The sequence below is a fragment of the Meriones unguiculatus genome, chromosome 3 (genome assembly GCF_030254825.1).
Source record: "Meriones unguiculatus strain TT.TT164.6M chromosome 3, Bangor_MerUng_6.1, whole genome shotgun sequence".
Lineage (NCBI taxonomy): Eukaryota > Metazoa > Chordata > Mammalia > Rodentia > Muridae > Meriones > Meriones unguiculatus.
Window position 1 is genome coordinate 14,525,362 of NC_083351.1, and position 25,648 is coordinate 14,551,009.

Sequence of the window (25,648 nt, forward strand, 5' to 3'; positions counted from 1 at the left end):
TGTCCTGGGCTTCCCTCAAGCTCAGTCCCCCCCCACACACACCTCTCTAAGAAGACAATGGTTCATGGAAACTGGAGGCCCCCCTTCTCAAAGCCCGACAGCTAAGCCGGATCTGAGTCCTGGTTCCTGTCCGTCAGTGGGTGAGCAGACATCCTTGTCTTCTCCAGCTTGGGGCCTCTAATCTCTATGGCAACCCTTAGACACAATTCTGATCCAAAGGAGGAAACCCTGAGGAAACCTTCAAAACACAGTGAGGGAGACACGAAGAGCTTCCTTGCTCCTTGTGCCCAGTTCACTTCCGGGAGCAGTCAGAGTCAGCACCCCAGTCTCCCCAGAGTCCCCAAAGGAGATTGCCGAGGTCTGCTCCCTGCTGGGCCCAGATCCAGGATGGCTCTCCTTTGGCAGCTGCCCCAAAGGCTGCTCCTGCTGGGGACAACTGCCTTGGCTGTGTCTGCCATTGGGACAGGTGAGTAGGAAGAGCCTGGAAGGGGCAACCCTGAGACCCTTGTACCCAGGCAGCACTCACTCTCTGCGGCAGACTCTTGGAAAGGGCGGCTGGGTCTTCCTTAGTATCCTCAGTTCTTTTCTAACCCCTTCTAGAAGATTGGAGGCTCCAAGTGACCCAAGGCAGGGATCTGTGGGTGGGCGGGGTAGCCCCTTTCGTCTGGGGCTGGAGGTGAGACAACTTAGATTGGGCATTCCCGCATTCTACCCCTGACAGCATTACTTCCACTCTGCTGTGTCTCCTGAAGTCAAGGGACCAGGGGTGCAGCTCAGTGACAGAACACGTGCTTAAGATGTATAAGGTCCTAGGTGCCATTCCCAAAACCACATAAAAAAAATTCTAGAGTTGGGGAATAGTGGCACATGACCCCTCATCCCTCAGGACTCTGAGGCAGGGGATCTCTGCAAGTTTGGGGCCAGCCCGAGCTACATGAATTTCTGTCTCAAAACAAACAAAGAAAATGGAACAGATACCAAACTAAACAGTGTTTGTAAAATCAGGAGACTTTATTTATTTATTTTTTCCATAAGAATAGCCATAAGTGATTCCAGGGATGGTTACTTCAGCGCCAAGTCATGTCATAATCCCATCCTTGCAAGAGGCCTGCTGTGGCCCAACACATCACTTTCTCAGTCAACAGCTTTTACAAACTGGAAGGAAAAAGAGCTTCTCATCACTCCATCTTTTATTATTATTATTTTTTTTAAACAATACTGGATCTTGAACCTAGGACCACAAATGGTTACTTACGCACTCTACCTCTGGGCCTCAACCCCAGCCTGCTGTTTTCAGTCTTTAAGGCAGAGTTCCACTAAATTATCCAGGCTGCCCTTGAACACATCATAGCTCAAACAGGCCTTGTGCTTTTAATCCTCCTTGCTGGCCTTACACGACTGCAGCACCCAGCTCCTCCTACTTGATTGTAATCATCATCGCCATTTTTTTTTTAAAGAAAATGTTCCTGCATGTTTGTCTGTGTGAGGGTGTCAGATTCCCCTGGTTGTGAGCTGCCATGTGGGGGCCAGGAATCTAATCAGGGTCCTCTGGAAGAGCTGCCTCAACTGCTAAGCCATCTCTCCACTTCTCATAACCATCATCTTTGTAGTCATTACTACAAAGATCTTATTATTTGCTGGTTTTTTTTCATATTGAGTAAGGTATTAATAAGTAGTCTAGATGGTCTCAAACTTTGGGAGGTCCTCCTGCCTCTGCCTCCTGAGCGTTGGATGTGGGAATTAAATGTGTGTGCCACAGTGCTTTTTGTTTTGGTCTTTTGCTTTTTTGTTTGTTTGTTTGTTGTTTTTGAGACAGGGCTCCTCTATGCAGTCCTGGCTGTCCTGTAGATCAGGCTGGTCTCAAACTCTTAGAGAGCCACCCACCTCAGTCCTCCTCAAGCTGGGATTAAAGGCCTATTCTACCATCAAAGACTTTTTTTTTAATTAGGGAGGAAAACTATTCCCCAGAAATTCCCAGCAGACCTCTCCTTAAGTCTCATAGGTCAGAACTAGGTCATACACCAATCCCAAAAGCCCAGGGATGGAAATGGGATCTTCTTTAGCAAGGAGAAATAGGAAACGGAAGTTTGGTGGACAGGCACCCAAATGTATCCACTCCACCCTCACAGAAGAGGCAGCTGACACTCCAGTAAATCACTGCATTCTGAGCAGTGTTCCTAGATGGCCAGGAGTTTTGTTTGTTTTGTTTTTTAATTGCAATCCTAACTTACAAAATACTTGGAAAAGTAACATTTGTTTTTTATCTTGACCACAAGACAGGAAGGCATTGGTTCTACTGCCAGCTACCTCTGCCCTGTTGACTGTTTTCTGCTTGTCCTTCCTGCAGTGGACACAGTAGCTCTTGGGGTAGCATCTGATCTTCGAGAGGTCTGCGGACTCGGCACCTGCCTCAGGAATGTGCTGTGTGCACAACATTCCTCCCCCCTTTTAATTGAGACAGGTCTCATGTATCTCAGCTGCCCTTGAACTTGCCCTGTGGCTAAGAGCTGCCTTAAACTCCCGATCCTCCTGCCTCCACCTCCCAAGTGTTGGGATCAGAGGTGTGCACCACCTGAAAACCTTATTTACATTCTCTCTTTGTCCCTGTCTAACTTTGTCTACTTCTCTGTCTCTGTCCTTCACACCCCCCCCCCCCCGTCTCTCTGTTTCTCCCTCTCTGAGACAGAGACTTATTATGTACCCTGGTTGTCCTGAAATTCACTATTTAGACCAAGGCTGGCCTTGAAGTCACAGAGATCCACCTGCCTCTGACTCCTGGATGCAGGGATTAAACGCATGCATCGCCAGACAGACCTGATTATTATAATTTGTTTTGCTTGGTTTTGTTTTTGTTTTTCAAATCAGGGTTTCTCTGTGTAGCTTTAGCTGTCCTGGACTTGCTTAGTAAACCAGGCTGGCCTCGAACTCACAGCAATCAGCCTGCCTCTGCCTCCCTGGGTGCTGGAATCACAGGCATGCGGCACCGGGTCCCGATAGTTTTCTTTTTTGAGACAGCCTGACTTTGTAATCCAGGCTAGCCTTAATCCACCATGATTCTTTCTGTCCTCTAGAGTATTGGTTTTACAGGTAAATGCCAGGACCCAGAGGTTTCACATAAGGAGTTGTGACTTTCAATTGTGTCATAAAGTGCTCACAAGACTTCCTCCCTATTTTGCCCGTGAGTGATTTGATGGGGTCACGCAGCGAGGGCGGGCTTGGGACAGCTAGGTGACCCCACATGCGTGACCGCTGTACTCTCCTCCCAGCGGACCTGACAGACCTGTGCGGACAGACGTGGCAGGGGGACGCGCTGCAGCTACGCTCTCACTCGGCTTCGAGAAAGTTCTACTTCGTGACTCCGGACACTGACTGCATGCTGTGGCTGCGTGCCAAGGCCCCCGAAGACAGGATGCGCTTCCAGTTCCGCTTCTTCCTGGTTTACAGCCTGTCCTCCGCCATCCGGACCACCGCAGCCGCCAGAGCCGCCGGGGCCACCCTGGTCCCCTCCACTTCCTCTCCCGACCCGTGCGCATCGGGTTCCTATCTGCAGTTCTACGACGGCCCGCAGGGGGCGCCCCAGGCCCTGGGACCCCCGACCTGCGGTCTGACCATCCCTGCACCCTTCATGTCTTCAGGACCCTGGCTTGGCCTGCGCTTGGTCACCAGGGGCCGCCAACCCCGTGTGGACTTTTTGGGCGAGGTCACCTCTTTCCGTCTGGGTAGGTTGGGGCTGATGGCTAGGATGAGGTAAGGAGAGACAGAGCATGATGCTCAAAGGAGAGGAAGAGGGAATGGGGTCCCAGTTGGGAAACAGTGGTGACAGGGACAGGACTGGAGAACCAGAAAGCTTCATCTACAATCCTGCCTCCTTCTAGCCCTCTCTTCGTTGTTGTCGTTGTTTGAGGGTTGGTTTTCTTGTTTTGTTTTTGTTTTTTTAGTTTTGGGTTGTTTTTTTTTTTTTTTTTTTTTGTTTTTGAGACAGGGTTTCTCTGTGTAGCCTTGGTTGTCCTGGACTCATTGTAGAGCAGTCTGACCTTGAACTTACAGGCATCTGCCTGCCTCTGCCTCCCCAGCGCTGGGATTACAGGCATGCATAGCAAGTTCAAGGAGATCCTGGGCTACCTACTTTATGAATTCAGTAAGTGCCAGCTACCATAACAGCACCACCGTCACCACCACCACCACCACCAGCTGGCACCGTGTTGTGTTCATTACCATCACGATTGTACTGTTACCATTTCAGGAAATACCCATCCACCGTCTGTGTGCGTACAGACAGCAGCCTTGTCCTGCACCCCCGTTCTCTTACCGAGGAAACGCACAGTAGGATCTGGTCTAGGATGCTTACTCCCAGCTTCCCTTTTCTACCCCAGGGTCCTGTGGCACCTACTTCCGCTGTCGGAACGGCAGGTGTGTGCCCCGGAGCCTGCTGTGTGATGACCGGGACATGGACAACTGTGGGGACGGCAGTGACCAGGACTCCAACCCCCCAGCCAGCTGCAGGGGTCAGTGATAGAGGTTGCTTGGATCCCCCCTCCCCCCACTGAACAGCAAAGTGGGAGAGGCTGGCTGGCCTTACTGTCCATCTTCCGGGTGGCGGGGCTTGGGTGGAGAGGTGGCATGGGGCGGGAGGGGGTGTGGTCATGGTAGGGGTCAGACCAAGGATGTGAGACCTCACGGGGCCTGTCATTATTTCCAGCCCCTACAGTGACCTCTGGGCTGTGGCTGGTGCTGGAGAAGCGATAGTAAGCTGATTAGAGCAGCAAACTTCCCAATGCCTTGGTTTCCTCATCCGTGGGGGGCTGGGGGCATTACGCCTGACCCTGCATCCCCCTCACATGCACGCGCTATCAGTTAAGTGTTCCCCACAGAGCGCAAGGTTGCTGCTGAGAAGCTGCTCACCCCAGACGGCTCTATGACACGGTTTGAGAGGCAGCTCCAGCCGGGCACACGGGCGCACGCCCGTGATCCCAGCACTCAGAAAGGCAGAGGCAGATGGATCCCTCTGAGTTCAAGGCCAGCCTGGTCTACAAAGTGAGTCCAGGACAGCCAAGGCTACACAGGGAAACCCTGTCTTGAAAAAAAAAGAAAAAGAAAAAAGAGAGAAAAGCAGCTCCGCTTAGTAGGAGACCAGACTTCGCTTCCTGTGTGACCTTGGCAAGATGTTTTAGGGACTCTTTGTCCCTCATTTCCCTTATTCTAGTAATGACGATCTCAGAAAAGTCTCCAAAGCAGTGACACGGCAGCGGCCCCTGAAGGGGGGCTCTCAGGGTATTGTTACTATTCACAGGTCCCTCTGTGGTACCCCAGCAGACCTGGAGGACAGAAGACGAGAGTTCCAAGCCTCTGACTGGCCTTGTGGCTCTCAGCTCCAAGGCTGAGCAAACCTCTCCAGCCGGCCTGGCCCCCATCACACAAGAAGCGTTAGAAGGTAGCCCGGCACTTGGTGACAAACCCCTTACATTCTTCTACCAAACTCACACCAGGGCTCGGTGAGGAAAATGCTTGCTGAGTTTTGAATTTGGATATCACCACCTGCGTAAAAAGCCAGGCTCGGCGGGGGTGAACCTGTAACCCCAGCCCTGGGGAAGCCAGTTAGCCCCAACAAACCTCAGGTTCAGTGAGAGAGATGTCTCGGAAGATTAGGTGGCAAGGAAGAGAGCTTGCAAGGTTGGAGAAATAGCTCGCAGGTTGTGCCGAGAACTTTTGTAGAGGACCTGAGTTTGGTTGACAGCGCCCAAGTTAGGCAGCTCGTAGCTGCCTGTAACTCCAGCTCTGGGGGTACCTGATGCCCGTGGCTTCTGAGGACACCAGCAGTCACATGCGCATGCCCATAAACATACATATAATTTAAAGTAAAAAAGCTCCTTTTTTTTTTTTTTTTTTCTTTTCCCAGTTCTTCGAGACAGGGTTCCTCTGTGTAACAGCCCTGGCTGTCCTGAACTGGCTTTGTAGACCAGTAGAGAGCCGCCTGCCTCTGCCTCCTGAGTGCTGGGATTAAAGACACACACCATCACGCCTGCTTAAAGTAAAATAAATCTTAAAAAAATTTTTTTTAAAGGTTTAATAGTGTCAGCCTTGGGCTTCCACAACCAAATGCACACATGGGACCATGTATAAAAACACAAGCAACCTTGGTGGCAGCGGCGCACACCTTTGATCCCAGCACTCAGGAGGCAGAGGCAGGCGGACCTCCATGAGCCAAGGTCAGCCTGGTCTACAGAGTGAGTTCCAGGATGGCCAGGGCTACACAGAGAAACCCTGTCTCGAAATACAAACAAATAACCCACATATAGGCACACACCACACAGACACATGTCAAATAGCCAAATCAGCAAAAATGAGATGGGAAGGCTGACAAGAAAGCTTAGCAGGCTGACTCCTGCTGAGGAAGCCTGGCAGGCTGAGGTAAACCCCTGTAAAGATAGAAAGAGTGAGCAGATTCCATAAAGTTGCCCCCTGACCTCCACGTATTTGCCGTGGCACACATGTGGGGTGCTAACGTGCACACACACACATCCAGTCTCGGTGATGATGGGACATCTGACTGGGCTCTCATTCCTCCAGCAGGTCCCTGGCTCTGGTGGGTGGCTCTGGCCTCCTCGATACTCTTGATCTCCACTGGCCTCCTCTGGTGCTGCTGCTGCTGTCCAGGTTGGCTGATCTGGCACCCTGCTGTCCACAGGCTCCCCGTCAGACGCTGCGCAGCCTGCAATGCTTGCCACCTCTGTCCTGGCCGGGTGGCTCCTCGGGGTCTGTGGCTGAGCTGACCAGCCTTCCAGAACCAGGGAGGCCAGCCTTGCGGGGGTGGGTTAGGTGAGTTATCAGTTGAGAAGGCTCTGAGGTTTGACAGGCCTGGGTTTTAAAGCTCTCTTCCTTGGCTGACTTAGAACAGGTCACTCAGTCCTTTGAGCCTCAGTCTGCCTCTCTGGGAAATGGGCCAAGACTTGTTTCGGAAAGCAGAAGGATCAGGCATGATGATCCTGAACAATTCATTTATTGTTCAGCTTCCCTGCTGGGCCTTGCGCTGAGTGAATCATTTTCAAAAACCAAAGTTGGCTGCATTTGAAAAGAAAATACTGAGGCAGACTGACTCTACACACTGTGTACATGAACAGTGAGGCCCAGGCTGGTAAATAACAGATAGACTAAACATCTCCACCTATGGACAGATTAAAGCAGAGCACAGGGACACAGAGTCTGCATAGGGCAGGGGACACAGCTCAGCAGAGTCCTTTGCCTAGCCTTTGAAGAGCCCTGGGTTCCATCCCTACCCAATGCGTCATAATCAGTCAAGGTCATTCTTGGCAACATGGTAAGTGCAAAGTCAGCTTGGGCTACGTGAGACAATGGCTAATAACAACCCCAAAGGACAAACACCATAAAAGCAAAAAATAACAAGAAAAAAACCCGACAATGAGAGCATTGGAAAGATGACAGCTCAGTGGTTAAGAGGATTTCGGTTTTTGTTTTGTTTTGTTGGTTTTTTTGAGACAGGGTTTCTCTGTGCAGCCCTGGCTGTCCTGGAACTCACTCTGTAGACCAGGCTGGCCTCAACCTCGAGGGGATCTACCTGCCTCTGCCCCCCCTGAGTGCTGGGATTAAAGGCGTGTGCCACCCACTGCTCTAGAGTCAGTAGTTAAGAGCAATTGTTGCTCCTGCAGAGCAGGAGCTTTTTCTGTCACCCACATGCAGCTCAAGCATCTGCAACTCCAGTCCTGGAGAATCGTACACCCTCTTCTGGCCTTCTTGGGCATTTGTACTGGGCATGCATGGGGTATACATATATTAAGTGCAGATAAAACACATACAAATAACATAAGTAAATCTTAAAAAAAAACATTTTTTAAATGAGCCTATCAAAACCATATCAGAATGGTGGACAAAGTGAGTCCAGGACAGCCAAGGCTACACAGAGAAACCTTGTCTTGAAAAGCCTAAATAAATAAATAAAGCAAGCGCTCTCTGCTCTTCCAGAGGACCTAGGTTTGCTTTCCAGCATCTACATGGCGATCTAAATGGTGGCTTATAACTTTCTGTCACTCCGGTTCTGGGTGATCCAACATCCTTTTCCGGCTTCCTCAGATGTTAGGTACACAAGCGGTGCACTGACAGGTGCAGACAAAACTCCCATACACATAAAATGAGTAAAACGTAAAGATACAAAAACAAGAAACCAAACGATAGAAAGAAAAGCCAGGCCTACGAACACAACAGACCAAAGAGTGAAGCAACCTCTAACCTGGGTCATATGCAAGGAACAGCATCTCAGGGAGTGCTACAGTGGCCAATAGCAGCCAGTGGCGTCCTGGATGGAAGGGTGAGCACTGGGGACAGTGTCCTGAATATGGAGGCTTCGGTGCAGCAGGATCCTCTGCTTGTCCCTTCTGAGCTGCTAACTGCTGTGCCTGGGAACGCTAACTGAGTGGTTAGGCTCTTAACTACAGCAGGGCCTCTCTGCATCTCTGCCGTTGCCATCACCGGGCCTCCTCAGACCTTCCGTAATCATTCTAAAACATGACACGCATGCATGTCCATGTAGACACACAGGCAACGCTGTGGGAAGAGTCCTGAGGTATCTGAGTAGTAAAATCAGTCAAGAGGATTGGAAGGAAGGCATCCCAGATTGCCGAGAACCACGTCTGCGGGCGAAGCTGTAGCCAGAGATATTGACACAGCTGATGGATTTGTCATTCAATAAAATCTGATTTGTGGAAAGGCAATCTGCCCATCTGCTTCTGAGGCACGGTACTCCTGACCGAGAGAATAGGTCCTGTGGGTAGGGGCGGGCACTCTGCTGGGTGGGGAAGGGTGCCTAGGGTAGGAGCTGGGGTCCTGATCAGAACATTCAGTTGTGTCTTACTTCACTTCCAGATCTCAAAAACACTAGCTTGCCCAGCCCTTCAGCCTGCCCAGCCCTGAGTGAACCCCTTGTCAAAGAGACAGGAGACCTCTGGCGGGGATAGCACCGTTTATTAAGAAAAAAAATCAGATAAAGACCACAGGGGCTTCCCTCTAGGACCAGCCACAGTCTGGCCTGCCTACCCCTCAGCTGGGTCCTCAGGCTCCCAGACAGGCAGGGTCCTCTCCTTCCCAAACTGAGGTCTCAGTAGCCCCCACCAAGGCACTGGTCTTCCTGATTCCTGTTCCCCCACGCCCTGGGCCTTCACCTCCAGAAGAGTGGGGGGTGTGGGCCTGGTGTGGTGGAGCCTCGTCACTGGGCTCTGCCTAGCAGATCGGGGGAAGAGTTGGTCTCCCTTGCAGCTCCTGAGGGCAGGGCCCTGGGCTGTGTGTGTGTGTTGATAGTGGGGGGGAGAGGGGAATGCAGGTGGAGGAAGGCTGGGTGGGAGGGGAGGTTGCCAGGGACATGGGGCCTCTGGCCAAGTGGGTGTGGAGGAGGCTGGGATGTACGTGGCTGGCGGGGGAGTGAGCTGCCTTCGGCTCCCAGCACAGTGGCTCAGGCCACTGCAACACCCCTCGTTCGGTTTGGCCGTGAGGTACCAGGTGGTAAAGTGAGGTTGGCACCCACAGCAATGAGGACTGTCCACGGACTGCTGAAATGGGCAGCCCAGCTCAACTGTGAACCGGGGAGAGGAGTGGGAACAATTCTGAGCCCTACCAGTCCTGAGGCCTGACTCCCAAGTCCCAGTAGCCTTTGGAGGAGGAAACCCCTCCCGGTCCCCTTGTCCTGCCCACCAGCCTTGGGGCTCTGCCCACGCATGTGTGGGAGCTGGCGCACGCACCCTCCAGTCCAGCCCAGGGTGGTAGCAGCAAAGCGTGGCATTGCCTCAGTCTCTTACAAAAAAGTCATAATAATATTAATAATAATATACTCGACATTGTCAGGCTGGGGGCTGCCCAGGAGTCCATGGGAAGCTGGCGGGTGCCTATGAGGGGCAGGCGCGTGTGTTGGTGCCTGCCTGGGCACGATGCTGCAGGTCCAGGGGCTGTGGGGGTGGGGCTCCAGGCCGGGCCGAGTGCAGCACCAGATTCTTGATACAGCCTGTGATCCCAGAAGAAAACTTGCCCCTCGTCAGTGTGGCTACATCTGGGGCACCACCTGTGAAAGAGGAGTGTGACAGCAGAGGAACCAGAGGGGCAAGGAAGCCAGGCTGCAGCCCTGAAGGCTGCCACTCCCCGCCTCTCCCTCCCCCCGCCTCCACCCCGCTGGGAACGCTGGGAACTCACCAATGTATACCATATCCTTGGTGTTGACGGCCACGTTAGGACCTGGGGACCGGCCGCTGAGCAGCTCCTCGCCGTCTACTTGGATGGAGCCTCTCCGGCCCTCTCTGCGGTACGACAGGGGCAGGTCCCTTGCCCTGAATTCCCATCCTCCACAAATGTCCTCCCCTTGTCATCGAGACTTCCGATAGGCAAATCCGGTCCCTGCTTTCTCTCAGTTCCTACAGCCACCTTCTGAGGCACGTCCTCAGGTTTCCCCTCTTCAAGAAGCCAAGGTTGGGCTCAAACTCAGGACCTTCTTGCCTCCACCTCCGAGGTGCTGGGGTCCCAGGTATGTGCCACCACCCTCCATCCTGTATGGCCAGGCGCTCTGCTTGCAGGCAAGGGGTCCTTCCCGTGTCACTTTCTCATTCCATCTCTCAGATCTCGAAGCCTCCTCCTCCTCGCCCTGACCCCAGGGTGAGGGGGTATGTGTTCCTGATCCATGCCCACCTCTGGGCCCTTCCCCTAATGCCCGGCTGGACCCCTTACCTCAGCGCTGTCACCCGATGCCACTCGCCATCATTGATGGGGTCTTCGGAGACAAGCTGGGCCTCCCCGCTGCCCAGCTGGTAGCTGTAGTAGACAACAGAGTTCCACAAAGGTGTGAGTTCTGGGGTGGGTGCAGGAGGTCCAAAGGTACAGATGGTACCAGGGGTCTGTGTCTGGAGCACCAGCCTCTCATGGCAGAAGCCAGGGATGGGAGGAGGGCGACGTATGTGCTAGGACTCACCTGAAGACAAGATGGCCATCCTGTAGTCCGAGGCTGATGAAGTCCTTGCTGCGGCTGGTCTCTCTCAGCTGACAAGAAAACATGGGGTATTGAGGGTCCCACACTGGAGAGCAGAGACCCTGAAGGCTGCAGCCTCAGCCCTCCTCTCTCTACACGGCCCTGAGGCCAGTTTCCAAACCCTAGAAATCCCAAGGTCTCCTGGTGGATATCTGTACACTCACCGTGCCCTGCCAGAGCAGGAGGCCATTGGCTGTGCTGGTCCGCACCTCAAATTCAATGGTCTCGGGTACTTCAGGCAGGCTGGGGAAGGGAAGCAGGAAGCAATGGGGGGGGGTTAACTCCTGTTAACCCTGCTGGGCCCAGATAGTCAACTAATACCCATCTTACCTTCTAGAGAAGATGTTGCCAGGGAGGCCTAGGAAGCCATTGTCATGGAAGTAGGCGCCATATTGCCCAGGGGCATCTGTGGGAGCGTGGGAAACAGTTGAACGTGCGTCTCTCTGCCCGTCTTATTTTTACATCTAACTATTCTTGTGTTTGTGCCTATGATGTGTGCGTGAGCATGATCATGCCACAGTGTGTATGTGGAGACCGGATGACAATTCTTAGGGGTCACCTCTCTCCTTCCACTGTGGGTTCCAGGGGTCAAACTCAGGTCATCAGGCTTGTATGGGGAGCACTTTTACCTGCTAAGTCATCTCGTCCACCCCAAGTTTTACTTAAAGGGGGGTGTGTGTGTTGCAGGGGAACTTGCTTCCTTGTCCCTCTCTTCTTCCTGTCCCCCAACATGTATTTAATTTTCTGTAAATGACTGTTTGGCCGCCATGTATGTTTGTGTACCACATGTGTGCCCAGTGCCCACAGAAGTCAGAAAGAGGGCATGAGATAGCCCGGAACTTGAGTCACAGGCTAGTTACCATGTGAGAGCTGGGAACTGAACCTCCGTCCTCTGAAGGAGTAACAAGTGCATTAAACACTCAGCATCTTTCATTTTTTGTTTTGTGGACTGGAAAGATGGCTCAGTAGAAGAGCACTCGGTGTTCTTCCAGAGAACCTGTTCTCAATTCCCAGCACCCCACACGGCTTTACAGCTGTCTGTAAGTCCAGTTCTGGGGGATGCAATGGAGGCACTGGGCACGCACATGGCACAGACATGCATGTGAGCAAAATGCCCATACACGTAATATAAGAATTTAAATTAATATATAAATTCTTATATATATATTCTTATATTATTCTTTATATATATAAAAATATATTTATATATATAAAGAATAATATATTTATATATATATTTTATATATATATATATTTTATATATATGGTCTCGGGTACTTATATACCCGGGTACTTATATATATGTTTTTGGTTTTTTGAGACAGGGTTTCTTTGTGTAGACCTGGCTATCCTGGAACTTGCTCTGTAGACCAGGCTGGCCTCGAACTCACACAGATCCACATGTGCTGGATCTTTGTGTGTATTTTCATATATGTTTATGTGTATATGTCTCTGTGTGTCTGTCTGTCTGTCTCTGTATGTATGTGTGTGTCTGTGTGTATTTCTTTCTCTATACTATGTGTCTGTGTGTATGTCTGTTTCTGTATGTGTGTGTTTCTCTTTCTTTCTCTCTTTCTCACTCTCTCTGTGTGTATGTATGTGTGTATATACATGTGCACATCAGTGCCTGTGGAGGTGATCAGAGATTGTCAGATCCCCTAGATCTGGAGTGACAGGCAGTTGTGAGCCGCTTGATGTGGGGGATGGGAACTGAACATAGCTCTCTGTAGGAGCCTCGAGCGCTCCTAACTCTGGACTCAGCTCTCCTGTAAATGTTTACTTTTGAGTATGTGGCAATCCAGAGAATGAGAGTCCTGCATCGTTCAAGCCGGCACACAATAGATGCTTGACTGAAGGAAACTCATGTCAGAGTGGTTCAAAGGCCTTGCCCGAGGCCATCTTGCCAATAAGTTGTTTATGGCTCTGTCCCTCTTTGTTCCTGTCTATCTATGTGAGCTCCTCCATGGCCTAGTTTTACTTGAGGACCCAAACTGAGGTCTAACTAACTGGAGGAAATGGGGCTGAGCGACTAAGACTGGAGGAGAAGATGAGAGCGCCCGTTTGCCTAGCTGGCCGTAGGGAGCACATACCATTGCCTCCACTTCCTTCAAGGTGCCAGTCCGACTCCACTACACCATATTCAGCGCCTGTGGGGAAGGTGGGATCTAGTTGGTGGACACAGATACCCAGGAAATGTGTTTGGCCCCAGAGGAAGGTGAAGAACAATTGATAACCAGTACCTTGTTGGCAGCGTGGACCAGAGAAGCCAGGAAGACAGAGGCAGTGGGCACCTCGGCAGGTGCCACCATTCAGACACGGCTCTTGGAGCTGGCAAGGGTTCTCCTCATGCTCACAAAGGTCTCCTGTGGGCGAAGGTAGAAATGGGTGGGTGGGCAGGGGCTAGAGTTACCCTCTGACCCTTGGGCTCCTGATCCCATGCCCTGCTGTGTCCTGGGCTGGCTCTGATACCTTTGAAGCCATCTTGACAAAGACACTGGAACTCATATTCGCCCGCGGGCATGCAGGTGGCACCATTCTGGCAGGGCTGGCGCTCGCACGGGGAGCTGTCGTAGCACTGCCCCACACCCTGGCTCCCCAGGAAGCTGTAGGTGAGGTCCAACCGCTTGCCATTCACAGACACCTGTGGGTACAGGGGCACCAAGGGACTCAAGGGGTGTGGAAGCATGGTGTGCCAGCAGTGTGCATGTGATGGCGAGTATCTGGGAAGTCGAGCAGGGGCATGAAAGTGGCATGGGACCCTGGGTGTGGAAGGGAGTCCTTGAAGCTGAGCACTATGTAGCCAGTTCTCAGCTGTAAAGTGGCTACCGTTATCTCCATTTTGAAGAAACTGGCTCAGCAGAAAATGTGTAATCCCAAGGTCCCAGGAGCGGCCGGTGGTCCCACTGTCCCTCTGGGGGATGCTCCTCACCTCACCCACACAACCACGGAAGTGAGCGCTCATATTGGTGGCTGGGGACAGCTGTACTGAGGGTTCCACACCACCCAGGTAGAGCAGCGTGTGCAGGTTGAGGCCCTGGCTCTTTCCCGGCGAGGAGCGCAGCACGGGGCGCCCTCCATCCACCCGCAGGCTGCCATCCTTGTTGAGGCGCTCGGCGGACATGCGGTGCCAGCGTCCCAGGGCAAGTGGCTCATGGCTCCGCAGAACAGCCAGACCTGAGAAGACCACAGGCAGCACTGGGTAATGGAGGACTCTCTAACACTCCATCGCTCCAGGACGTGATTAATGGGACAGTCCTCACAGCTTTGAGCAAGCACTGATGAGGACTTCATAGTTAGGGGTGGTCTTAAAGTCACAGACGTACCTCCTCTTGCCTCCTGGCCACAATGACCCAAGGATAGTGCAGGGATTGTCACCCAGAGGCTCGCTTACACGTGGCACCCAATGCTTACCTGACCCTAACTCATAGCGGAATTCCAGGTGGCCCCCAACCATCGCTAGGGACACGAAGTCTTCCACAGGCCCGCTCTTGCCCCCGCTGAACAGCAAGATGCCATCGGGTTCCAGTGGCTTGAACTCCACATCCAGGCGTAGCTCATGGTGTGTATTGGTGAGCGCCGGTAGTACCAGGTAGGAGCCAATGCCAGACATCGATGGGGTGGTCACGGTCACACCTGTGGCAGCCATGGCTTAGCTAGAAGCAGTGGGGATAGCAGAGTCCTCCCCAGCACCCTTCCGGAGTCTCAGGGCCAGCCCCACCCATCAGGTTGAGGATCCTCGGGAAGACAGAAGTCCTCTTAGGGAGCCTCAGGTAAGGGACTCAGGCCAGACAGGAGTGTGGCCAGTTGATTTTGATATCTTCTTGCTCAGGATTCATTTTATTACTCACAGGGCTTGCTAGAGCCTCATTGTGCCTTGTGCACCTGTCCCCGGCCATTAAAGGGAACACTCACCTTCTTCACACCTCATCCCTGAGCGGCCCAGGTGGCAGCGACAGGTGTAGCCTCGACCATCTGGCCGGTTCACACAGGTGGCATCGGGCCCACAGGCCTCTGGAGGCACAGTGAAGAGGCACGGAGGTAACTCAGCAGAAATGAGTCTCAGGCCTAAACTCTGCCTCTCACCCGCTACAGACCTTGGCTCTTAGGGCCAAGCCAGCCAGGGAGGACTGTCCAGGGCTGAGGTCCAAAGTGGGGACATAATGGGAAGACAGATACTCCAGAAGAGGACCCTAGGGACAGCTGTGTGACACACACATGAGTGACTGTGCCTGTGTTTGCTTTTAGACAATCTAGCTTTGTCGCCCTGGCTAGCTTGGGACTCACTAAGTCCTCAGTCTGGCTTTGAACTGGTCCATGAACCTCCTGCCTGTGCCTCCTGAGTGCTGGCATTATAGGCAAGTGCTACCACCCAGCATGGTTTTTGTTTTGTTTAGATTTGGTTTTGTTTACTTTTTTGAAACAAGGTCTCAGGTAGTCCAGGCTGGCCCCAAACTCATTATGAATCTGATGACCTTGAGCTTCTGACCTTCCTGCTTTCACTTCCCAGGTGCTGGGACTGTACACATGCACCAGTTCGCCTAGTTTATGGGGTGTTGGTCACTGTCATGGGAGGGGTCTTAGGTTCTTGAGGAGGAGGAATGGAGAACAGGGGTGGGGCGCTCACCCGGGTGGCAGTGCAGGGCTTGTGAATGCTCGCAGCGGCTGCCGGTGAAGCCAGCAGGGCAGACACACGTGTAGCTGCTGCTCTCAGAATCATGGCACTGGCCCCCATTCTGCAAAGAAGCCCCAGACATCAAGCCAAGGAGACCACGGCCCTTCCCCTCCCCGTTCCTCCAGGGCCAAGCCAGGGGGTGGTAGAGGAAGAGTCACCTGGCATGGTCGGTCCTGGCAAGTAGGGCAGTGGGAGATGCCATGGGCTGTGAGGTTGAGGTCGTGGAAGACAATCTCCTCGCCTTGAATGCGCAGCTCACGTACACAGCCTGGCGTCGGGGGGTGGCGGGATTGGGAGAGGCAGGATGAGCATAGGAGGAGATGGGGAGCTGACCAGCTGCAAGCCGCATCTATAGTGCCCCTCTAGCTCCTGGGGCTCTAAACCAGCCAGGGATGTCCAGCTGGGGAGGTGGGCAGAAGGAAGGCTCACCTACAAAGCCGCTGCTCAGCCCAGCCTTGGGGATGGCACTGTAGTCAGGATAGCCACCCAGATACAGCTCCTCATTCAGGTCCAAGCCTTGGAACTTGCCCTGTGGAGGTGCATAAGTCAGGTCCAGGTATTTGGGGTAGGTACAGGCTGGGAGCTGGGAATGAGGGGCAGGGTGGGTCTCACCTGGGAGGTCCCATTGACAGGGACCAAATTGCCCACGATCAGAGATCCCTGAGTGAGGCTTCGTAGCAGGGTCACGGTGTGGAACTGGCCTAGGGCCAGCGGTGTGGGGTGGCGGATAGTGGCCATGCCAGAGCCTGCATCAAAGCTGCTCCATGGGATGGGGCAGGGGCAAAAGAGAGTGTTTGTAAGCATGGCTTCAGACAGGCCCAGGCTGGGCAAAAGGGTCCAGAAGAAGGATGTCATCACTGCTTGAAGTCCAGGGTCTGTGTCTTTCCTTTATTTCTCCCCATCACCCAACCCCGGTTATCCCCAACTCTTCCAAAAACTTTCTTCCTCACTGCCTTTCCCTTTGGGCATCTCCAGAGAGGCTCTAAGGACTGGGAGAATTTTATCTCTGCTCAGAGGCCCTGCAGCCTAGCACCGGCTTCACTGCATTTGCCTCTGAGATGACCTTGCTTTTCTTGGTTATGGCTTGACTTTCCCAGCTAGAGTGGACATGCACAACTTGATCTGTTCTGTTCATACCTGTAACAGCGCCAGGAGTATGGCAAGAGCCAAGCGAGTAATTATTGGATTTGTGAATGATAGGTGGGAAGATGAATGAATAAATGAATGAGTGGATGGATATGTGAATGGATGGATAGATGAGTAGATGGACAGGTGATATGAATGAATGGATGAGGATGAATGAATGAGTGGGTGGATAAATGGGACAGATAGATGGATGGATGGATGGATGAATGGATGGTTGAATGATGGATAAATGGATGGGCAGATGGACAGGTGGATGAATGGGTTGGATGATGGATGAAAGAAATAGAGAGATGGATGAATGAATGGACAAATGGATGGATGGATGGATGGATGGATGAACAGTCATGGCCTACAGTAGTCCTAAGTTTTTTGAAGCTCTCTCCCCTGCCTGCCTAGGATATGGTGCCTACTCCAGTCAACTGAGTAGCTGTCAGGGTAACAGCTGCAACTCCTTTCTCCGGAATCACCATAGGGTAACTCAGCCTAATGCAGAATATATCCAACCAACACCCTGTGTCCAGACCCCAGCCCACGCCTCCCCGAAGGCAGGGAGGTAGAGATCTCACCGGAACTCAGGCCTTCCGCCCACAAGGCCAAAGGAGATGAAATCAGGCTGCCTGTTGGCCAGGTTGGTGGGACTCCCTGGGGTTCGCTTCTGCCCATTGTACAATAGCATCCCTGGAGGGCACAGCAGTGTGAGCACAGCAGTATGGGTAGCGCCCCGCCACCCCTGCCTCTGGCCACCAGCCCTCTGTCACTCTCACTTAAGCTCTTGGGCCAGTTTTCAACCTCAATACAGTTTCATGCTGTGGTGACCCCCAACCATAAAATTATTTTCATTGCTACTTCATAACTGTACTTATGTTACTGTTATGAACTGTGATGTAAATATCTGATATGCAGATGGTCTTAGGTGACCCCCTGTGAAAGGGTTGTTCAACCTTCAAAGGGGTCATGACCCCACAAGTTGAGAACCACTCTCTTGAGCCTTTCCACTCTGTGATCCCTTGCTCTGGTACATGGCCAGGGACTTTATAGTCATCGGCTCAGTGACCTGAGGGAAAGAGTCTTGCTAAGAGCTCTAAGATAGGACCTGACTTTGGGGCATGCATCCTTGGGGTGTGCCTGAAGGAGGAGAGGGAGACAGAAACTCACCTGAGTAGAGAAGGAGGCCTGAACAGTGAAAGTAAGAGACCAGCGAGATGAGAAGATGAGGGTGAAGGAGGGAGAGCGAGAGGGAGAGAGGAGATCGATCCATCAGATAAAAAGAACAACGAGTGGGACAGGAAGTTAGGCCAGGAGGGCTGGGCATCAGGCCACCCATGCAGCAGGACAAGGTGGAGGCCGGAATGTTACAGAAGAGGAATGGAAAAACAAGGAGGCAAGAGAAACCCAAGGGACTCTGGACAGGACAGGGGGTTCTGTCAGGATTCATACTGTGATGACAGAGCCAAGAGCTAGGTCCCCATCCCACTCCAGGTCAGCCTCCAGGACCCACGAGGTGGCTGCTCACCATCCGCAGAGTCAGGCCGGAAGGTGATCTTGATCTCAAACTTCCTGTAAGCATCTTTGATGGTGGGGAGTGGCAGGAAGGAGTAGGGCGTCTGGGTGAAGTAGGGTACCACTCGCTCTGCAGAGAGAACACTGTCAGAGAGACTCCTGGGGGGGGGTTGACGTGTGCTGCCAATCAGGGCTGGAGTTGTCCTACCTGGCACCTGCAGATAGGCAAAGGCTTTGACCTTGCCCTGCCGGTTGGTGGCAGTGCACACGTAGGTGCCGGCATCCTCGGGGCGGACCGACGGCAGCATCAGCATGTTGTTCTCCAGGCGGCTGTCAGGGGGCAGGTCACCATCCACCTACAAACACCGGTACTGAAAGCCTGGCCTTGGCTCAGGCCCCTACCTCTGCCCCAGGCCCCTCTTCAAATTGGGCATTCATTCTCAGCCAGGTCCTGTGGCACTGAGCTGGCTCAGAACTCGTCCTGGCCTGGAGGAACACCAGCTGGGACTTGCCCAGCATTTACCTTGCTCCAGGTGATGGCAGGAGTTGGGTAGCCTGAGGCCATGCATGGGAAGACAGCTGCAGAGCCAGCGGGCACTCGGATCTCTGGGGGAGTTGAGATCTGGGGCAAGGCTGAGGGGACAGACAGAGGCCATCTTTGTGATGATATCCACCAACTTTATGCTACATTATGCTTGTCTAGTCTTCACTTTGCTCTGGGAGAGAGGCACTGTGCCCACTGCAGGATTGAGGGACTATGGCTGTTCACTCCTTGGCTGGAGAGAGGGGACCAGGCTGGCTCACATCGCTTCCTGCCTGAGCACACCTCTGCACAGCTGGGACCCGAGAAGGGGGCGCTGGAACAGTGTGAGTAGGATGAAGTAAGCCTCAGAGCTTGGAGTAAACGGAACTGCCTTAAAGAAAACAAGTCTGTGTCTACTGTGTGCCGAGGATGTTTCACTTCCCATGATGCTTTATGGACTCATTTTAAAATTAACTTTCTTTGTTTTTGTCTTTATGCTTGTGTGTGTGTCCACATACCAGGGCATGTGTGTAGAGGTCAGAGGACAACTTGGTAGAGTCGGCTCTCTCCTTCCGCCATGTGGGTCCTGGAGCTTGGCAGCAAATGCCTTTTCCTTTTAAGTCTCACATAGCCCAGGCTGGTCTCTACTGTCTATGTAGCATAGGCTGGTCTTAAATTTATGGTTCCTCTTGCCTTCACCTTGGAGGTGCTGGATTATAGGTATGTGTCTATGTATTTATTTATTTTGAGATGGTGTCTTATTATGTAGCCCAGGCTGGCCTCAAACTCAAGGTCTTTCCTCCTCAGTCTCCTGCATCCTGGAATGGCAAGTGTGCACCACACCCCTTGGCTTCACATTGTCTGTTTCTGTAGAGTCTACCATCAGACTCGGGCGTGGGTCTCCTCCATCTGAGTAAGGGTGACTTTTCTCCCTTCTCCTTTTTTTTTTGGACACAGGGTCTCACCATGTACCCCCAGCTGGCCTGGAACTCAATCTGTAGACCAGAATGGCCTCAAACTCACAGAGATTGGCCACCTCTGACTCCGGAGCCAGCGAGCCTAGGAGTCTACCTGTCTCTGCCTCCCCAGGATGCTGGATTAAAGGCATGCACCACCACACCAGGCCTACTTTTTCTTCCTGATAGCCCTTGGCATGCAGCCTGCTCAGACAAGCATTCCCATTCATTCATTTGCTGGGAAAGCTGTCCCTTAACTATAGACACTAGGAGATTCCCAGGAGAGCCTAGAAGGAGTGATGCAGCAAGATACAGCTGGCAGCACTTCAAGGTCCTGTCCCTCCCCAGGCCCTTCCATAGTTCTTAGTGACCTCTACCTTGGACCAGCAGCAGCACGTGGGACTGGGTAGTTCCAGCAGCATTGGTGGCTGCACAGCGGTACTGTCCTGCGTCAGCCAGCTCCACATGGGCAATCCTGATGATGCTGCCGCTTTGCACGATGCCAGACCGTAGGCGCCCTCCAACCTTGCTCCACGTTACCTGAGGCTTAGGGTCACCCAGTGCCAAGCACTCAAACTCCACAGAGTGGCCGACTACCACAGAGTGCACAGAGGTGCGGACATTGATGAGCACTGAGGGCAAGGCTGGGGGAGATGCCGGTGGTGAGGTCAGGCTTTCGGGGAGGTCAAGGTTGGGGGAGGGGCAGGGTGATGAGCCAGGCCACATGCGTGGAAATCAAGTCTGAGAGAGGAATGGCTTGGAGCTCTAGGCACACAGCCATCTCCTGCCTTGCTTTTCATGTGGTCACCCACACATCCAATTGTTAAGCTGCTGTTTATTCATGCTCTCAAGGAGCCGCTAATTCAGTCTTTACTGCTCTGCTGAGCACCCACTCATACGCCCACCCCCCACTCCCCTTCCTTGCAATACTTGTCACTGCCATTACTCCATGCGAGGTGCAAGCAGGGAAAATAATTCTCTTTACCGCTCACAGGTACAGGGCTTCCTGAGGAGCAGGGCCAGAGGCCACTTCCTACCTTGAACAATTAGCTGGGCACTGGCCTGGGCTTGTCCCCAAGGCCCATGGGCCTGACAAATATATGTCCCTTGGCAGCTCTGGTCTAAGTTCTGGATTCTGAGAAGAAGAGAGAAGGGTAATGTCAGAAGTGAAGCTGACAGAATATGTTTTGCAGCTGTGTCAGTTAAAACAGACCATGGGGCTGATGGGATGGCTCAGTGGGTAAAAGCGCTTGCCCCTGAGACAGATGCCCTGAGCTTAATCCCTGGGTCCTACATGGTGGAAAAGAACTGACTCCTGCAAACTGTTCTCTGATTTACACCACACACACACACACACACACACACTGTACGTGCAGACATGCACACACAAAAAAACATTAAGACAGACCAGCTCCAGGGCTAGCGCTAGTGACCAGCATGTAGGTAGTCAGGGTAGTGTAACACACCATCCTATCTATCTGTCTATCTATCTAACTTTAGGCCTCACACATACCAGGCTAGTGCTCTACCATTGAGCTATATCCTCATTTGATTTTACTATGTATTTTGAGGCATGATCTCAACTAAGTTGCCTAGGCTGGCCTTAACTCTCTCTGTAGCTTTGAACTTGTGATGTTCTTCCTTCAGCCTCCCTATTACAGAGTGTGCCGTGAGGCCTTGCTACCATGCCCATCTCTGCTCTGAGACTCTCTGTCACACTGGCTCAAGGTCTCACATCCCTGTCACACTGGTTCAAGGTCTCACATCCCTGTCACACTGGCTCAAGGTCTCACATCCCTGTCACACTGGCTCAAGGTCTCACGGACACAGAGCTGCAGATCTCTGGTCCCAGAGCTGTTTTCTTGCCTTTAATAATAGCAGGTAAGCAGAGGTGGGGGTAGTGGCTCACATCGGCAATCCCAGTACTTGAGAGGCTGAGGCAGGAGGATAACGGCTAGTTTAAGAGGCCAATCTGATCTACATAGTGAGTTTCCAGCCAGCCTGTGCTACAGAGTGAGACCTGGTCTCAGAAATCTAATACCAAAACCCAAACTGAATCAGAAAGCCACTGTTAGCAGATGGCTTTCCAGGTGCCAAGAAAGCACTAAGCAGGCTGGAGAGATGGCTCAGCGGTTAAGAGCACTGACTGCTCTTCAGAGGTCCTGAGTTCAATTCCCAGCAACCACATGGTGGCTCACAGCCAGCTATAATGAGATCTGGTGCCCTCTTCCGATGGTGAGGCAGAACACTGCCTACAAATAAATAAATAAATAAATAAATAAATAAATAAATAAATAAATAAATCTCTATAAAGAAAGAAAGCACTAAGCATTTTGGAGACAACAGAACTTCAATCTCGGAACTAACAACTGAGAAAACTAAGGCCCAGAGAGGACCAGCTGCTCCCTCACAGGCATTGCTCTGTGGTGGGCCCCATAAGCAGGTAAAGCGACTCAGTCCCACTGAGCCTTAGGCTGGGATTACCCGAGTCCCGTTCAGCCCAACATCACTCACCGGAGGACGCCATCCTGCACGCTGTGTCCCGGAGGCAGCTGGCCTCCCTCCTTGAGCCAGCGAAGGTGTGTGCCCCGCTCACTGGGCACGGCACAGTGGAACTCAACACTGGCCCCTATGTTCTTGGTCTCTAGCTGAGGAGTGACTTGCACAGTGTGTGTGGATCCTACTGGAATGGAAGTGTCCCCAGAAGGGCCTGTGGAGACATGCAAGATTCATTCATTCATTCATTGACATAGGGTCTCAGCAGCACAAGCTATCTTCAGACTCACTAATGATGACCTTGGACTTTGAACATTTGATTTTCCTGCCTGAATGCTGGGATTACGGGCATGGGTCGCCACATCTAGTCTATGTGGTACTGGGGATTGAGCCCCAGAATCGGTGTACCTTAAACAAGCTCTCCATCAACTGAGCCACACCTCTAGCCTAAGCACGTGAGGTTTTGAGGCGCGGCTCTCACCTGTTGTCTAGACTGGTACTGAACTCCTAGGCTCCAGTGCTCACTCAGCCTAGTGTCTTGATGAGCTTGGACTAAGGTACACATCATCACACCTCACACCTAAGGTTCTCTTGTACCCTTGTATACCTATATCACTGACACACCCGGGTACCAAAAAGCCCTCATGTCAACAGTTCAAGAGAGGTTCTTCTGGAAGCCTCTCCAGCCAGACAACAAAAGTCCTTTCAATCTATCGTCTACTTGCTCACACAGTCAGATGCACATAAGGGCCATTGTGGGGCTGGGCTTTGCCACTCAGAATCAGGGCCCTTGGGTAGGGAAGGGGGCCTAAGACAACAATGGTCGGAAGGAAAACACGTTTTTTTGTTTGTTTTTCCTCTTTAAAGATGAGAAACACTGAGGCCCAAGGTAAGACAACTTAGCTAATATTCTCTGAGGCCACAGCCCAGACTCTTGACCAGTGAACGAGCCAGCTGCTTTCCTCCTGGAATTTCATGTCCAAAGGCTTGTGTGGCTCTATAGGAGGCCACAGGGATGTTAAGAGTTGCCAGGTGGTGGGGGGTGGGGGTGCACACCTTTAATCCCAGCACTCTGGGAGGCAGAGGTAGGCAGATCTCTGTGAGCTCGAGGCCAGCTGGGTCTACACAGGGATTGCTACACTAGGGTCCTGGGCCTATAAGAGGTGGCCCTGTCACTCACTCACTGCCGTTTCAGTCAAGAGTTTACTCTGGGTCTGTGGTGGACAAGCTCAGGGCTGCTGGGACTATGGGGTCCAGGCCCTGGCTTGAGTGTCCTCCCTGTCCTGCAGGTGATGTAACTTTCCTAGCAAGTTTGTGGGGTAGAAAGTAGATTGAAGGCTAGAACGGAGAATAGTGCTGGAAGGAGCGTCTTCCTGGATATGGAAGCTACCTCACGCCTTAGAGAAGGACACAGAAGGTGGATGGGAGCCTTTACGTACATGCTGGTCAAGCAAAAGCCTTCAGCAAAGCTGACTTCTGGTTTCCCACTGAGATTCCAGTTGCTTACCTTGGACCAGCACTTGGGCAAAGGCCTCAGCGGAGCCCACCCTGTTGGAGACCTGGCAGCGGTAGCGGCCGGAGTCTGCAGGACCTGTGGGTTCCAAGCGCAGCAGCTGGTTCCTGGCAACAGCCCTTTCAGGGAGGACGCCACCCACGCGGCTCCACTGGAAGGTGAGTGGAGGGGTGCCATGAGCCAGGCACTGCAGCTGAAGCACCTTCCCTGGCTGCACTGAGGTATGTTCCGGAATGATGGTGGCGTATGGAGGACCTGAAGGACACACAGAGAGATCAGGTGGGAAAGGGCAGAGGTCAGTGTCACAGTAGGCAGTTGAATCCAGGTAGTGCCCAAGGGGAAACAAGGGTGGCAGCCAGGACAGGCTCTGGAGTCTTCTAGATGGATGGGGACCCTGGGGTTCTGCCCAAGGAGGAGCTTGGCAGGGGAACACACAGACAGAAGTCCAGGGAGAGGGTACGGGAGCCTTACTCTCCACGTGGAGGACAACAGTGGCTTCAGCATGTCCAGCAGAGTTGGTGGCGTTACAGATGTACTGGCCTGAGTCCTGCTGGGCCACCCGGGGAATGACCAGTGTGTTGCCTTCTACCCGGTGCTGCCAGGGCAGTGGGGCGCGCAGCTTAGACCAATGGATGGTGGGCGGGGGGTTGCCTGTGGGGTTGAAAATGGCACTGGTCACTAAGTTGTTCCAGGGACCAATAAAGGTTCTGAGTGACCTGTCCCTCCAGGGGACTAGCTAAAGCACACTTCCTGGGCATGGCATCATCTTCAGATGAATCCAAGCCCCAGCACAGCACTGCTCTGCCTTTCTGTGGGGGTCCCACAACACCACACCTGTGGCTGAACAGTGGAGAGTGGCTGTGTGTCCAGCTTCCAAGGTCAACTCAGCTTCTTCAACTTGGACCTGAGGGGCACCTGGGGCCGTGGTGCCAGTGTCCACGATCACCTCCACTTGCTTCTGTGCTGTTCCTAGGGCATTCTGTGCTAGGCACACATAGGTGCCTGCATCTGATGGTTTAGCTGATGAAATCTAGAAGGAAACAGTCAAGTGTTGGGGTGCCCAGAAGAAAACTTGGACATTGATCCCTTCCTTCATCATCATCATCATCATTATTATTAGTTAGTTAGTTAGTTAGTTAGTTAGTTAGTTAGTTTTTGAGACAGGGTCTCTCTGTGTGTAGCCTTGGCTGTCCTGGAATGTCTTCGTAGATCCAGCTGGGCTCAAACTCACAGAGATCTGCCTGTCTCTGCCTCCCAAGTGCTGGGATTAAAGGAGTACAACACCGGGGAAGGAAGGTGGGATTGGGAGGGGAGCAGGAAGGGGTTTATGGGGGGATACAAAGTGAATAAAATGTAATTAATAAAATTAAAATAAAAAATATTTAAAAAAAAAAGGAGTGCACCACCATTGAGGGCTTCCTTTTTAAATTTGATTATTGTTTATTTGTTTTCTGAGCTAGGGTCTCACGTAGCCCAGGCTGGCCTCAAACTCTAGGTTTGCTAATGATCTTGATCTCCAGATCCTCCTACCTCCACACCCTGAATGTTTTAAGTTCAGGCATATGCCACCATGATTTTTTGTTTGTTGGTTGGTTGGTTGGTTAGTTGGTTGGTTTTTTGAGACAGGGTTTCTCTGTGTAACAGCCCCGGCTGTCCCAGAACTCACTGGGTAGTCAGGCTGGCCTCGAGCTCACAGAGATTCACCTGCCTCTATCTCCTGAGCAATGGGGTTAAAGGCAACACCACGCCCAGCTTCCATGATTTGTGTATGTGGTAGTGGGAATTGAAGCCAGGATTTGGGGCATGGTTGGCAAGTCCTATCTCAACT

General features: G+C 52.4%; 2 protein-coding genes across 3 annotated transcripts in view; one reads left to right on the forward strand and one right to left on the reverse strand.

Moving 5' to 3' along the window:
- The first annotated feature begins 387 nt into the window (after nt 1–387).
- Nucleotides 388–7,851, forward strand: Ldlrad2 (low density lipoprotein receptor class A domain containing 2). Its single transcript, XM_021630747.2, has 5 exons — nt 388–466; nt 3,267–3,719; nt 4,374–4,505; nt 5,291–5,431; nt 6,571–7,851. The coding sequence occupies exons 1-5, from the start codon at nt 388–390 to the stop codon at nt 6,768–6,770; spliced, it is 1,005 nt and encodes a 334-aa protein (XP_021486422.1). The 3' UTR covers nt 6,771–7,851.
- A 1,103-nt stretch (nt 7,852–8,954) lies between these two features.
- Hspg2 (heparan sulfate proteoglycan 2) overlaps nt 8,955–25,648 on the reverse strand; it is a 97,491-nt gene continuing 80,797 nt past the window's right edge. For both annotated transcript variants that reach the window (XM_021630806.2, XM_021630805.2), the window contains exons 72-97: nt 24,655–24,850; nt 24,292–24,471; nt 23,815–24,075; nt 22,326–22,521; nt 20,849–20,946; nt 20,189–20,455; nt 18,856–18,965; nt 18,541–18,688; nt 18,346–18,462; nt 17,399–17,510; nt 16,299–16,443; nt 16,116–16,215; nt 15,845–15,954; nt 15,639–15,747; nt 14,927–15,025; nt 14,426–14,647; nt 13,944–14,188; nt 13,484–13,655; nt 13,255–13,377; nt 13,105–13,161; nt 11,345–11,420; nt 11,179–11,257; nt 10,958–11,025; nt 10,717–10,800; nt 10,189–10,292; nt 8,955–10,060 (exon numbers count right to left, since the gene is read on the reverse strand). In XM_021630806.2, the coding sequence (XP_021486481.1) occupies nt 9,888–10,060; nt 10,189–10,292; nt 10,717–10,800; nt 10,958–11,025; nt 11,179–11,257; nt 11,345–11,420; nt 13,105–13,161; nt 13,255–13,377; nt 13,484–13,655; nt 13,944–14,188; nt 14,426–14,647; nt 14,927–15,025; nt 15,639–15,747; nt 15,845–15,954; nt 16,116–16,215; nt 16,299–16,443; nt 17,399–17,510; nt 18,346–18,462; nt 18,541–18,688; nt 18,856–18,965; nt 20,189–20,455; nt 20,849–20,946; nt 22,326–22,521; nt 23,815–24,075; nt 24,292–24,471; nt 24,655–24,850 (3,651 nt within the window). In that variant the 3' untranslated portion in view covers nt 8,955–9,887. The remainder of the gene's footprint in view (nt 10,061–10,188; nt 10,293–10,716; nt 10,801–10,957; nt 11,026–11,178; nt 11,258–11,344; nt 11,421–13,104; nt 13,162–13,254; nt 13,378–13,483; nt 13,656–13,943; nt 14,189–14,425; nt 14,648–14,926; nt 15,026–15,638; nt 15,748–15,844; nt 15,955–16,115; nt 16,216–16,298; nt 16,444–17,398; nt 17,511–18,345; nt 18,463–18,540; nt 18,689–18,855; nt 18,966–20,188; nt 20,456–20,848; nt 20,947–22,325; nt 22,522–23,814; nt 24,076–24,291; nt 24,472–24,654; nt 24,851–25,648) is intronic.